At 33.4% G+C, this 15,268-nt stretch overlaps 1 protein-coding gene and 1 long non-coding RNA gene across 2 annotated transcripts; both read right to left on the bottom strand.

Annotated features, from left to right (window-relative positions):
* Positions 1 to 2,343: 2,343 nt before the first annotated feature.
* Positions 2,344 to 9,864, bottom strand: LOC139992258 (uncharacterized). Its single transcript, XR_011801058.1, has 2 exons — positions 9,736 to 9,864; positions 2,344 to 3,162 (listed from the first exon to the last, which is right to left on the bottom strand). It is a non-coding gene; the product is annotated as an uncharacterized lncRNA (long non-coding RNA).
* A 3,421-nt stretch (positions 9,865 to 13,285) lies between these two features.
* On the bottom strand, positions 13,286 to 14,960 carry Prosalpha3 (proteasome alpha3 subunit). The gene is made up of 3 exons (XM_072012942.1): positions 14,814 to 14,960; positions 13,577 to 14,204; positions 13,286 to 13,498 (listed from the first exon to the last, which is right to left on the bottom strand). Exons 1-3 carry the CDS (start codon positions 14,814 to 14,816, stop codon positions 13,356 to 13,358), a joined length of 774 nt encoding a protein of 257 aa, XP_071869043.1. The 5' UTR covers positions 14,817 to 14,960; the 3' UTR covers positions 13,286 to 13,355.
* Between the last annotated feature and the right edge of the window lie 308 nt (positions 14,961 to 15,268).

The raw sequence follows: 15,268 nt of genomic DNA, 5'->3' as shown, positions 1-15,268 counted from the left end.
GACACTGGGATCACTTGGGACCAATGGGACACACTTGGCATCCGTATAATAAGAGTTCCATAAGATAAAAGTATCGGTTTCATTTAACGATACGTTAATATCACGTTATTCGTATGTTTATCGAATAAAAGGTACGAAAACCATAACGTATTAATAGTTTCATAAGAAGCATCGAACATTAAAGGGAACTACAATAGCAATTCTATAATGCATTATAATATATTACGTTATACATGTATTCGGTGACGTCGTTAATTGTCGATTTAATTTTAAAAATCATTTTACTATTTTTACAAAGAGAACCAAAGAAACGAGACCTATATGACAATGTGTTATATGATAATTTGTCGCTTTTAGTCGATAGGTTCTCGTTACTTTCTTATGTTAGCACAAATTGTATAAAGTATGTGAACAGTTAGGAGCGACAGGCTACTCGATGAATAACCATTTACATCGATAGAAGAGACGAGGGAAGAGGATCGTAGAAGAAGAAGCTGCAAGATCGAATAAAATAGTTTTGCCTAATGTGATGCAAGTAACTTGCTTTTTATTTATGCAGAGCTCATAAGTACATTAAATACTTTACAGAATGCCAAAGAATAAATAAAAATTAAATAATTACACGTATCTTTTAATTCGTACACGCTTAATAGTCGATTCTTCTCTCGTTGTTCATTAATGTTCACAGGCATAATAACATCAAGATGGAAAAATTGGATCAACGGTAGAGGTAAAAAAAAAATTCACTCGTACACACACGCTATCTAAAAGTATTAATTACAATGTCGATTAATCGGCACACGAATTTATAAACGGGTATTTAAAACGCTTCACCGGCTACGTTTCTTTTCCTCGATTAATATTTTATCGAATACACACGATTACAATTAAAAGACACAATTGTTTAACGAATCGACACGCAGGAAAGTCGGATAATCAACGATCGAGCGAACGAACGAACCGTTGTCATTCGATCGTTCGGTAATTGATCGGCGAGTAATATAGTTAAATAAACAAGTATCGATACAAAGGTCTTAATCTTAAAATTACAATTCGATAGAAAAGTACAATTCGGGAACAAATAAATAAACGAATTAAACGGACGATTAATTCGTTTATGTATCGTATCGCGCAATACAATATTCGTATACTACGATAATTGTGAGTCGTTTGTTCGGAGATTTATGGTATCGAGAACACGTTTAACGTGAACACAATTAACGTGACCGATCGCTTGCAAAGTAAAAGTCAAGGCACAGCGGTGAAGAACCAAAAATAGAAATATTTACGGATAAACAATGTAAACGTCCCTTCTTTTTTTCTTTTTTGTCTTTTTTGCTGTACAAATTTTCCTCGTTTTCTTTTCAACCGATTATTAACTTTGTCCGTAGGAAAATTCAACGGTAAAAAAAAATTTGTTTTCTACGAAACAACGAACAATGGGGAAAACAGATTTTTTTTAACTAATCGCCGAAAGAAAACGCAATATCCACGTGAAACTTCGTTTAAACTTTCCGAGTATTCTACGCGAAAAGTACAATAATATTGACCATTCTTGCGCACAATTTATCTCTTAATATCTTATGCGTAAACATGGAATACTTTCAGCCTAAAATACCTTCTCTTTTCCAATCCTTCGGATTATAAAACAAAAACACAACCCGGTTAAACGTTAACTTCAATTTTTCAAGCTTGGGCGATCAACATTAACTCAACAGCTGGCATGTTAACATTAACGAAAATAAGAGAGAACGACAAACTTAACAAGAACAAAGGGAAACGCGGTTAAATTTCTTTTAACAAAGAACTAGGAATTTTTGTAACGTCGTTTGAAAATCAATGACTGACAAATAAACGGGGGACAAACTTAACGAACCAATTATTTAACGAGCTAAAAACGAGAACAATTATTTAAAAACTGAACAATAATTTTCTTATCGATCGTTATAAAACGTTAACTAAAACAAACCTTGACTCTTCGCTCTATTCGTCTCTCCAATTATTTTCTATTATCGTTATTATCATTTAGGAAGTCGGAAGTAAATAAAAAATATTATTACGGTCGATTCTACGATTTTCTGTTCAACAATGTACGTTTTTTCTCAAGTAATATTTTCAAGTAATTAATTTTTTAATCTCCATTCTATATTGTCAAAACGATCTCTGAATTTCCAATTGAACGTTGTCTATTCTGTTTGGCTTATAAAATGATTGATTAAGAATTTAAAATGGATTAATTTTGAATTTTGAATCTGTTTTTCACGATTTTGACTAAAGTAAATGATAACAAATCAATTTCCATTATCTCCTTCCTTCTTTTCTTTTTTTCTTCTTTTTCTCTTCTTTTTCTCTTTTTTTTCTCTTTCTTTTTCTTTTTTTTTTTTGTTCTTTTCTTTTTTGGCAGTTTCAGCTGATAACTCTTAATTTTAATTCACGAGGTATCTGAAAGCTTTAATTTAAATATAGTTTGTTCGTTTTTGAATTTTGCTTTAACTTTAACGCTACTTGTCTTCTATTTTATCTGCTGTGTGAATTTCTACGTTTCATTAACTTTGAGATTTTGTTAAAATTTTAGAATTTCGATGTGACTGAAATGCCAATATTACTGTTATTATACTATGTTTGGCAACTGATCGTCGTTGCTTCTTAGACTTTTGTTTTTGTTTGAAAAAGTTCCAAAAGCTCCTCTTCGTTCTTCGGTTTATTCGTTTTTTTCGGTATAACGATTCTCAAATTTGTAAGTTTGAAAATGTGTTGCAAAAAACGTTTACCAATACTATTTCTCATTTCTATTTTCAGACTATGAAATTTTCCGATGTGTATTCGGTTCAGGAATCTCTAATCCAAATTTTCTTCTTCCCCTTTCTCTTCTTCCTTCGTCATCAGTTTTGTACTTTTCTAAACGGTTCTCGAAAACTTCAACGATCGGGGTTTTGTGCTTTGGATCCTTAGACGTAGAGAGTCTTTGACGCGCCCTTTAATGCTTCTATTTTTCACAGTAGTAGTCGTCTTTCTTCATTTCCTCCTTCTTCTTTCTCAAATCTAACGAAATTTTGTTCTGTCTGATTTTGCTCTACCTATTTCTTCGATATTCGTTATTGTTTAAACTTTTCGCGTGTCTCCATCCGATGATCCCATCTTCGAGCTGCTGGTCCTCGAGACCTGGAATGTTGTGAGCGTTAGCGAAAGCCAGATCAAACACGAAAGGAAATAAAATTTGGTAATTTACAAATTGATGGGAAACAAAGTAACGAACTATGGATAAATATACGTGTCGTTTTTAAATAATTATCTTGGTTCGGTCTTTTCTTTTTTCTGCTATTCTTTCTAACGTTACATTTTTAAATGATAGTCATTTTGAAGTGAAATTACGTCTGAATCAATCGTGCAGCGAATCGGAAGAAACGTTAGGTTTTTATTTACTTCTTTGTCTTTTGTCCCGATATATTATACCGATATATCTTTATGGATGATAAAAATGTTTGATCGCAACGATGTATTTAAAATACCGTTTAGTTATATCGCATTAGAAGATCTTTTTTCATATAATTCTTCTTCTTTTAAATAGAAATCTAATTTTTGTATCACACGAGGAGTATATTTTGTTCTAACTATATAATTTTATATTTATAGAAACGTTGCCTCGTGCTATTGTGTATATATCGTCTGATCCGATGTTCGATCTTAGAACCGTGATTCTATATATCTTTAACGTTTTTACTATTTATACCAATATAAAGCAAATCCAAATTATGCGGTAAAGAAATTTTGATACAACGGGATTATTTTTAAATTTCAAAATATATTTGGAGCGACATATATACGTGTCGTATATACGTCCATAAAAAGTCATTTTTACTCCATCTATATTGTTGTAAAATTTAATCTGTATTATTAAAATTATGACAAATTTTCGTCTTTTTCTTTTTTTTTTTTTTTTTTTTTTTTTTCAGCAAGTACAACGAATCAGTGATATAGACGAAGCCGTGATAATTGAACGGTATAATAATTCCATGAAAGTTTATGGCATGTTTATAAAATAATAGAACGGTAAAAGTGTCAATCAACTTTCAGTTCTTCGATAAATTATAATTACATACAATGTGAATATTGAACCGTAATTACATTTTCTCTCCGATTAAAATTTTATATTTTTTACACCGAAGATAAAACTCAATACCATAAATAGCGTTAGTTAGTTTAGTTAGTTGGAACACGGTTCTTTCCTCGTCTAATTAGTTTTATTTCAAATTTTTTGGCGGAATTTACATTCGAATCATGAACATTTTCTACGATATTTCCAATCGCTGTTACACACAACCATCTTGAGATGATGAAAACACGAATTTCGAAAAAAAATTTTTATCAGATCGCAGGCCAATTTATTTTATTTAGAAGGAAAGGAAATTTCATGGGACTCGAACAAAGGTGTTCGTGGACTCGAGGTTGAATAGATTTCAAGTAAAATCGAGACAAAATCTCAGATAGTCTGAAGAAGATTTAGATAAGTTGTAAACAGGATCCTTTTTCGTAGATTCGGAGAAATTTTCTCATAAATCTAAGAGTTAAACTTTTTTCTAGATGTAGAATCAGAATTCGGTAGAATCACAAAATGCTTAGAGTGCTTGCGTTTTAATTAGAAATTAATCATTAATTAGAGAGAAATCATCTATGTTTCGATGTTTCGAAGAGAATCGTTGGTAAGAAGCGGCTGGTAAGTATGAATTTTTTCTTCCAACGCCATTTATCGTAAGTATATTGGAGCTTGAATTTTACAATCCATTTGATTTTCATTTTCATCTGCTATTAGAAATTCAGGAACGTTTCGTTTTTTCTCGAAAATCGATAAATCTTCTTAATCGTTATCTATCTACGTTGATTTGCATTCGTGTCTTCCCTCTGTTCAACCGTTTCATATTGACTTTTGCTACAAAAATGATCTTCTATTAAAACTGCGATTTCACTGTTCTCCGGTTAGAGAAAATCACGTGAAATAATATATTACGAAACGTGTTAAACTCAGCAAGATAACGATTATTCGAGATAATAATATAATTATAATATATTGTTGTTCGTAAGCTTCGATTATTTCATAATCGTACATTATTCGCTATCTGCTATTTTGAAGTTGCTATTTCCTATGCTTTCTTTAGTTCGTTCCAATTAAAAACAAGGCTATCGGTTTGACACGAAAAACGCAAAAAATATCCGTCTCGTTGCTATTTTGATACTCAGCACAAATGCACAAACGTTCGATTAAATAACTACCAAGATTCGTTTTCTTCGTACTATGCGATATTTGTCTTTTTCGCGATAATCAATTTCGTCGTAAACGAGCATCGGTCGGTCTTTCTTGCCTTCGTTAAATAACTATTTTCCATTCCTTGTCATTTGGACGAGCGATTCGTAATTTGAAGTACGTTTAATCGGTAACGGACTTGACGATACACAGACTACAGAAATATATTTTCCGCTTCATACGGAGTGACCTTGTCAACTTGCAAAGTGACTTCTATTTCAAATAAATCTACTAAAATTAGCTGATCGAAACAAAAAATAAATATCTTACTGATTACTAGTAGTGCTAAGAATCATTGTTACGGCGCTTGATTATCACTATTTTTTACTATCTCCTTTTATGGCCTGTAAAAAGTTGGTCATTTTTCGAAGTAAACGATCTTTAAACGTTTTTCGAAATAAAAGATTTGCACTTTGCGTGATCGTTTGTGGAAAAATTTTGCACCATGTTCAAGTCCAATTTTAATTTATAACGGATTTATCACGGATTTCTATTACTACGAAAAATTGTATCGGTATAACGTTAGAGAAATTCTAAAACGAATTAGCGACTTTGATGCTTACGTTCGGAAAGAAGTCGCGAGACAAGCGTTGGACGATATTTTGAAAAGTTGCGATACCGCGTAATTGATCGTATCGATTATAATTGTATTTCGTATCGTGTTAATTTAGAATTACAATTGATAGATAGAACTGTTGGAGAAATAGTAGCGAATAGAGGTAAAACCAGTAACCTGTTTTATATTTTTCTATATCGTTAAGGTTTCGGACAGAATCGAATAAAATGTAAATAATTCAGATCGACGGTTGGAAATTTTAACTGTGAAAATTGTATTTGATAGTTGATAAATGGAGTGTTGTGGAAAATTTGGAAAAAGCTTTTTGATCGGATCTTAGTGCCTGGATAGAGTAGGGCCGAGCGAAATTGCGTTTTAAGAAAATAAATCAAATAAATAAATAAATAAATAAATAAATAGTCGTCATTGATCGTTAATCTCGCCTGGTAGGAATAATTTTCAAGTTTCTTACGTGGAATTTCTTTTTTAGTTTCGCGTTAGAAGAATCTTAGATATAATAACGAGCATGAAAAAGCGAACGAAAGTAATGAAAACGGCATGTAATAAGCTTAGCTCTGATCCGGATTCGAATTCGATAATTTTTAAAGAACGCATCTGCTAATATAATAAAACTACTCGTCCTTTTAGGTATCGAGAAACATTAAAGACGAAACCATTTGTGTCGCGATATTTTACAGAGATATTTTACAGTTCAAATACGTAGAATTTTTATTCGATGAGACTTTCCCAATGGAATTCTAATCGGTGGCTAGAATTTTTATTAGATAAAATTTTATTAATAGCTAGGAGTTTTATTAATTTCTATGTAAATGGGATAATATAAAGAATATTTGCCCCTATTTTGTCTATCGTTTTCTCCGTTGCATTATTTTACTTCGTATCGATCGACGTTGAAAGGAAGACGTTCTTTCGAAAAGCGAATAAACTCGGTCGTTTTAATACGTTGGATAGGCGTTAGAATGATCGTATACTATATAGATAGAATTTGTGTTAAGAATTTTATGGCAAACTTCGAAACAATACTCTCTAAACTACGAGTTGTTCGATACTGAAACAAAAGTCTTTTCAATTTCTTATTTTACCCATTATTTTATCTTCGATAACATCAACTGATATAACTAATAACTAATTCTTATCGTTACAAGGATATTATCGCAGCAACGTTTTTTATACTATTGTGTAAAGGCTTTTTACCAACAAGTTACTCGTTATTTTGCACGATTTTCGATCTTTCAGCGATATTTCTACGGAACCGCATCCAAAAATTTGTAAATTACGGTATTTGTTAATTTACGGTATTGTATTTATTTTTATTTCATATTTTTCCCAGATTTTTTTCTAATCTTTCTTATTTTATTACGCTTTGCTTGCTCACGTTCTGACGCGACAAATGTGAAAAACGATAGGCGAATAGCGTGGCATCGAACGACAGCTATTTTTCTAATATATGCATGCTTTCGACGATGAAAGTTGCGCTACGATAGAAAATTCACCTAGTGATTTTAAGATCTTTTCGCTACGGCGATTCGTTCGGCGAAAACGCCGCCGCTGAACGGGATTCCGTGCCAAAAATATACACGTAGCGCGTGGACGGTGTTCGGCGTTCGGATTTGCTTATTACGCCTGAACAACGCCGTCTTGACATCCTCCAAGCGTTAATAACAAAATTCGTGTACGTTAACCTGAACAATTCGTTAAGATGAACGGCAAATTGCGATACATTTAAGAAATAAGAGTACCTCTAAAAAGTGAACGGACGTACCGGTATGCTGATTCTTTGTCTAAAGTTTGTGATATTTTTCTTAACTAACTATTGCACTGTGATGATCGAAAGAAATTCAAAAAAACCAAAGATGAATAAATATTTGGCGCGAAACTCGCAAGAGGCGCTGCTAGGCATAAATTAGTTGGCAACGCTGCCGGCTATAGGCGGCGTTAGCCTGCAGGGATCGCTTCGTGCACGTTGGCTGTAACCGTCGTTAGCAGCGAAAGGATTATTACCGCGATTCCTATCATATCGCGCGATGCGATAATAACAAAGGAATCGATCAAACTTAAAAGCGTTTGATTATTGTTGACATATTGTTGCAACAGGCAAGAAGCATGGTACATCTTTCGATGATATTACACCGTGAGAACGAAGGAACGTGGATCTGTTGTTGCGAAGGTATCATCGACCAATGACTAAATCGCGATGCTAAGAGCAATGCTTTACGTACCGACGCAAGTGTACCGAGCATTTCGATAATAATACGAATACGATTTTCGTTAAATTCAGATATGAATTTCTGTTCCTTTGTACGAGACTCTATCGGCTGCGCGATATGGTTTATTTTACCTTGGCATTCGATAATTTTGTTCGATAATTTTGTTCATAGAGATCGCGTCGTTCGAATATATTCGAATGTAAACTGTATTTATTAAACAGAAATATGAAGCAATCCGGCAAAAATCGGTCTGATCGACTGAAAAAATTTGATTTTATATCTTATTTCAACAAAGTACGTTTATATATGTTTTTTGATTGACATTTAAATCGGAATAATCGCAAAAGACGAATAAAAGGTACGTTAAACCGAGTTAGTATTATCGTTTAGGGTACACGCTGCGTCAAAACCAGCTTCTCTTTACGTTTCTCTTTTTAACGTTTCCCTCTGGTTGTTTCGATGTTTCAAGATATTTCAGAGAATCGTTGAATTATACGAGGAAAGATAACGAACAAAATATGATCGACGATCTTTTGCCTCGTAGCTTACCCACTTCGATAGGTAGTAGTACATCGACGTCTATTTTCTAAAATACAAACGAATCGCTAGATCGTAATTCGTTTGTTTCTGAAATATTTCTGAAATATTTTGCAAACATCTTTCCGTTGTTTCAAATCTTTCGCTTCCAATATATATATATATAATTTCCAGATATACGACAAGATCGTTTCTATCGTTTATTTCCAACAATTTGAGCAAAAAGCTCGTCGTCTGTTGTCAAGCTGTAGAAATTTATTCGGCGATTTACGTTTAGTCGCGATGATGCACTTTCGTTTATAAAGCGATCGATTTAAAATACACGTGTCAAAGTGTTTACATTTATTTAACGAAATGGTCGTGGATGTATTTCCGATGAACATCGATGAACGAGAATTATCGAAATGAGAATCGGATTGATCTTTGAATTTAACGTAACCGTAGATAATCGTATTTTATTTATCCTAGAGAATTCGTTCAAATATCGTTTATCAATATCGAAATGAAACGTTGCTTTGGTTTCTATCGAGCAGAAGAATGATATTTCGAACGTTTCTGAATGAAAATGATCGTGAAATAGCGCAACATCTTTTGAAATAACTCTGATTTCGTCGAGTGGCCGCAAGAAGCTGTTAGAAAATCTCTTGTCGCTGATTTTATAAATATTTGGAAAACCTTCTGTTACGATTTCAATGAAACGACGAGCACCCGTTCGAAACGTCGCCTATCTTGTCCTAAACAAGTATTTTTGGACAGCGATGAATTTCGCGGTAAGACGCGTTTCGTTTCGGAGAGAACGAATACACGGATCGATATTTTCGATCGATAAAAGATTGATAAAATATAAAAAGGCGAAGGGAAACATTTGCAAACGTGACTACTTTCAACGTCTTTCTATTTCTGCCAATTTCAATCCGCTGATAGTTTGGTCTTTAATCGGTTAGACGAGAAGACGAGAAAACGATCGAGTGGCGACGATACCGAAATCGATATAAGAAAGAACGTTAAAACGATAGAAAGAAAACTATAAAGAAACTAAATAGAAATGGTGAAATTTTTGACATAGTCTATCGAAGCACCAAGACCGTGTATAATTGCCAGATAACAGGACTCACCATTGCCGGAAGATATCGCTGCGAATCTTCCTCCAGGACACTCTGTCACCCTTCTGTTCGGGTAGCCAGCTACTTCTGCGGAGATCGAAGGCAGTAGCAGCTCTTAAATAGTCGGTTTCGACGGGTGCACCCGTGAGAAAATTTCTCCGCGCGATGCACACCCTGTTTCTACGATCCCACGGGGTCGAACTTCGCTAGCGCGAACCCTGATTTTTACCTGTTTCCGGGCTGGCAAAAAGGGGATGCTCGGTTAGTCGGACACGCGCAGCAACCAGAACCGATGCGAACAGGGGAGAGAAGAAGACGTTACGTGGTGTAACGGTCGTTTTCTTTCAGCTTCTTTGTGCAAGGGTGAAGCAAGGCTGCAGGTTTCCATTCGTGAGAATTAAATGTTGCAGGGGTAGAAAGTTCGAGATACCTTCAAACATTAGAAAGATGATCCATCTTCGGTGTGTGAAGAGCGAAATTCTCGTATTTTTTGGAATAGAATTTCAAAAATAAAACGCTATACTTTGGATATCTTAAATGTCTCTTTCGTATTACGCGCATTCTGTGCAATTTTGCATTTTCAAATTTCCTATAGATGCATGAAAATCCGCGGTTTAATTAGTCCTATTAGTTTAGTCAGTTATATTTAGTTGTCAGGAAGGAACAGGCTTGAAACGTCGTTAAACGTTAGAAAGATCACTCGCTTTTGGGGTATGAAAAGCAAAATTGTTACAACTACGCTGACGATTATTGTGAATTTATAAGAATTTTAGAAATTTGCGAAATTACGCAGAATGTGGGTAATAAATATAAAGAAAGTGATTACAAGTGGTTCTCTGTAATAATGCATAAACTATGACTTTCTTTTATAATAGTTAAAAGGTAAAACGATCTTCTTTCGTCGAAGATTTCGTTCACTTTTTAAATCAGAACGCTGCCTCTTAATCGAGAACGATAATGTTCTTCGAAATACTTTTTGTACTTTCGCCGATACAAAATGCTTGCGGAGGCAAAACACAGATGTAGCCAAATGTTTAAGAAATACGAATTTTTTTTATTGCTTAGACCAGTTAAGGCTACGCGTTACGCGTATAGAAACGCGAGCAACGTCGGAACCTCTTTATATTTTTTTTAGCTTTTTTATATTTTCGACGTTCTACTTCTCTCGACAGATGTTTAGAGGTATTTCGAAACATAAACGGAGTTATACGTGGAAAGATAGCGAACGATATCTTTCGCCTATCTAAGTAAGTATGTTTCTCGCTTCTCGAATAGTATCAGTTTCCTCTTACGATAAAATTTATAAAACATCGTACCTTGTAATACATTTATAATAATAATATAAGAAGATTTAAGCAATCTGCTTTCCAAGCACGAGCTTTCCGTTTAAAAGTCCAATCAATTAACTAATTATAAAATTGCAATTTTTTGCAGAAAATCGTAGCTATGCGAAGTAATCATAATTTGTATAATAGTAATAAAATTTATGTAACCGATACGTGCGTTTCAACCGTTTCATAATACAAGCGCATAAAACGCTTGTCGTTTTATTCTTCTTTTACCCTCTCACGTTATTCAAATCGTTGAAAGCGGTTCAACGACGAGAACATCCAGTTTTATTCCCCATTTAACCATCGAACTGTTCGTCTCTGTACCTCTAACCCGTTCCGCGTAAATTATAATCCTACGTACCACTTTATTTACATATTCATACGACGTTTATATTTATATTATTTATATAGTATACGTGTATACACGATATGGTTATGTTATAGATTTACATACAGTGACATTTATATATAAAATTGTGTCACTGTATGCAAAAAGCCACCGGTACATGTAGCATTAAATCTAAAAATTTCGTAACATTAACATTCTATTAATAATGTACGACATGCAACAGCTAGGAACAGAAACCAAAGATCCTATATTGTACAAATATCTGCGATACTCGGCGTACAGATTTCATATTACAGCGGAATACCGAATATCCAGAGATACTGTTAATAATCGATAAAGAGCGAGTCAAGGTAATATATTATTTTATATAAAAAAGAATAATAATAATAATAATAATAGTTATAAAAATAAGAGCCTTTAAACGGGTAGACTTAAGAACGTTTAGGATATAAGGGTAGAAATAAGAAAAACTCCAAGTACAAGGTTGCAAAAGGCGAAAGTCGATAGGTGATTTCACGATTTTATATCGAAATCGCAATGTATATACAACAAACAAATTTATTCTCGATAAACGTTTTATTATATGCGCGGTTACTCGGCGCAATATAATTGTCGATGTACGTTACGTTGCGATTAACTATTATAATGCGATCTTATAAATATATTGAACACGTTATTAACTTTCTCGTGTATTTACGCCACTCTTCGTGTACATAAAAAAGAATTCTTTTTTACTCGTTCGATATCATTACCGACAGTAGTTATATTATCGGCCCGTATCCTCCATTACCGACGCACGATACTCTATACAAATTATTCGATACACTCCTTGGCAAACGCGCGCGTTATATGCATACGTGATCCGCCATATTTATTTCCTGAAAAGTTTATCCTTTATATCTAAGTCGCGAAATTAGATTCAAATAAGCCGTCGTTTGATTTCAAATTTCTAAGATATCCAATTTCGAGAACGTTTCGTTAAAATATCCTTCTTCGTGAGAAATATGTCAAAACTTTGCTTCAAATAGACGAATAGTAGCAAATGTTGTCAGCTGGGAGTGTGGCGGCTCCTGTAATCCGGCTACTCGGAGGCTAGTTATGACGGAGGGTCTGAGAGCGGGGGTTCCTGTTGGTGCGGGATTCACGTTGACTGGGCGTCCGCGCTAAGCTCGCCATCAATATGGGCATCCCGTTGAGGAGTCCGGGATGACCAGGTTGGCTAGGGCGAGGCGAACCGGGCCAGAGGGGAAACCCAGCAGCCAAAAGTCTCCGTGGCGGGCAGTAGTGGGATCGCGTCCGGGAGTGGGACCGCAGTGACAGCCTGGTCAATATGACTCGACCCATAACTTTTTTTTTCATATTTTTCAGTTTTTTATCTTATCCCAATTAACGTATGTTTAAACTGATCGCTTCATTCTTTTTTTTTTTTTTTTTTTCTTTCTTTCTTTTATAATAAAATCTTGGTCCGTGTGGGCTATTGTAGCGTGACAGATGTCTCTAACTGCTGTATCAATTTTTCATTCTTTTTGAATGTCTGTTACGAGCTAAAAACTTCTTTCAATGCGTCTCTAATTTGTAGCGCACTTCTGTGTTCTACCTGTTATTCTAATATATTTTTTGGAGATATATTTCTTTATAACAATTACTCGATTAAGGTATAATCCAGTTATTCTTTTGATTTAAAAAAAGAAAAAAAAAAAAGGAGAGAAAAAAGTTCGAATTAATGAATTAACTATAATGTATAGGAAACTTATTAATTTCTACGTTATTATTCGTTATTTCTGTCTCTTATACTTTCTCTTCGGTACAATGTAATGTTGCGTAAAAGGATATTGACATTATATTCGGTAGAAGGATTGGAGAAACTGTATAAGACGATTCATAGAATTTCAGGACAATATTATTGAACAAGAAAATATAAGAAAAATACAAGATACGCGATATGGTTATTTTTATAATTTCTGTTTCTCTTTCTTTGCTTGTTCGGCAAGTGCTTCTAAGCGATCGTGTTCTGCGATTAAAGCATCAACTTCACTCGTAGGAAGGATCCTTGTAATAGTTTTATCGTTTTCTCTTATTAGGGTGACCATTTCCACTGAAATAAAATAAAAAGTAGTTGAAATATTACACAATTTTACATTTATGAAACTATATTTAAATTATATACATTTACCTTTGTCTCCTGATAATTTATTGAGATCTAAAGTCTTAGACAGCACTTTTATAGCCAGTGCTTTTGCTTCGTCTAATGTAATATTGTTATTGTCATATTCCTGCTTTAACGATGATACCGCAGCAGCAGAATTATGTCCAATGCAAGTTGCTTTCCAGCCTCCATAATTCCCGCTTGGATCTGACTGATACAATTGGTATCCATAATGCTTGTCCCATCCCATATACAAGATGGAAACACCGAAAGGCCTTTTCCCTCCGTATTGTGTATATGCTTGCTTTACGTCGCAAAGCCAAGACACAAGTTGCTCGCAAGGAATAGGTTCTCCGTATTGCAGTAAATAGCGTTGCGCAATTAAACGTAATTCATTTGTTAATACATTAGCATCGGAGGTGATACCAGCAACAGAACACACAATGTCATCGTTGAGTTTGTAGATCTTTTCAGAATAATATACTTCGTCCAATAATTTATTTATATTACGTCTTTCTGCCACAAGTAGAACACCGTCTGTTGCTAAAATGCCAAGGCAAGTACCTGCGTGACTTATAGCCTCCATTGCATATTCTACTTGATAAAGACGACCCTCTGGAGAAAAGATCGTTGTGCGTGTATCGTATCTGCGTGCCTGTTACCGTAAAAAGGAATTAAATATGAGCTAAAAATGTCAATATTATATTTTTAAATTTCACAATCTTTTGAAACTGATATGTTTCTACTATTGAGCAATATCGTTTAAATTTTGTAGAGATTCTAAAATAATATAGCCCTATTATATTCTACTTCAACTTGTAAATATGAATTTATGTAACCTAAAATACCAGCTAAACAAACATAAAACACTGAATATAAATAGAAATGTTGAAATACTCAATTTAATAAGAACATAGTATCGTAAAATAAACGATACGTCCATATGTGATGTAAATAAATAAATAAATAAATAAACTTCATTAAATTAAATTTATGATGATCATCGTTCAAGTTTTAACAATAGCAATTTATAAACAATAATGAATAAATTACTATGAAGAAGTTAAAAAAATTTTTAAACACAAAAACACATTTAATAAAACAAATTTACATATAATATCCTAATACTATTATTATATATATTATTTCGTTATTAATGAATGACAATGCAATTTACGTAACCTCCAAATTTTAATAGAAAGATACCTAAAAGTTTAATAAAAATTATAACGATAATAATAAATTAATAATTCTTTATATTTACCATTATGTGAAGCTTTTAGTACGGTAGATACAATATTATGATAAATAAAATTGGGAAATTGACACCAGCAATAACAAGCGGTTTGTACAAGTCCACTTTTTGAATAAGTTCCGAACACACAACAGTTTGTTCTGAAAGCTGACAAGATTTCGCATCAATGTAAATGTGTTCTATGATAAGACTGTCATTCTTGCAAAATAACTGTAATAAATATAATATATAAAACAAATCAATTGTGGACATAATCGCTCATAATCTATTTACTTTATACTATATATTGTATATATATATATAGTATAAACTAGATAGATTATGCGTGTGTGTGTATATATACATAATATAATAAAGATATTTTTTTTAATTTTCTAATATATGCAAAAATTATATTTATATTAAATAATTTACTTACTTTCTGTTATCTTCCTTTTACAAATATTTACTTAATGAAATTTTTT

Source organism: Bombus fervidus, chromosome 11 (assembly GCF_041682495.2).
Source record: "Bombus fervidus isolate BK054 chromosome 11, iyBomFerv1, whole genome shotgun sequence".
Classification (NCBI taxonomy): domain Eukaryota; kingdom Metazoa; phylum Arthropoda; class Insecta; order Hymenoptera; family Apidae; genus Bombus; species Bombus fervidus.
Note: the sequence above shows the minus strand (reverse complement) of the source record. Positions and strands in the feature narration are given on the sequence as shown.

Coding starts and splice junctions, on each gene's coding strand:
- Prosalpha3 (XM_072012942.1), bottom strand. Junction 13,499..13,576: donor TAAATTATCAGGAGACAAAG/GTAAATGTATAT, acceptor ATTTTATTTCAG/TGGAAATGGTCACCCTAATA.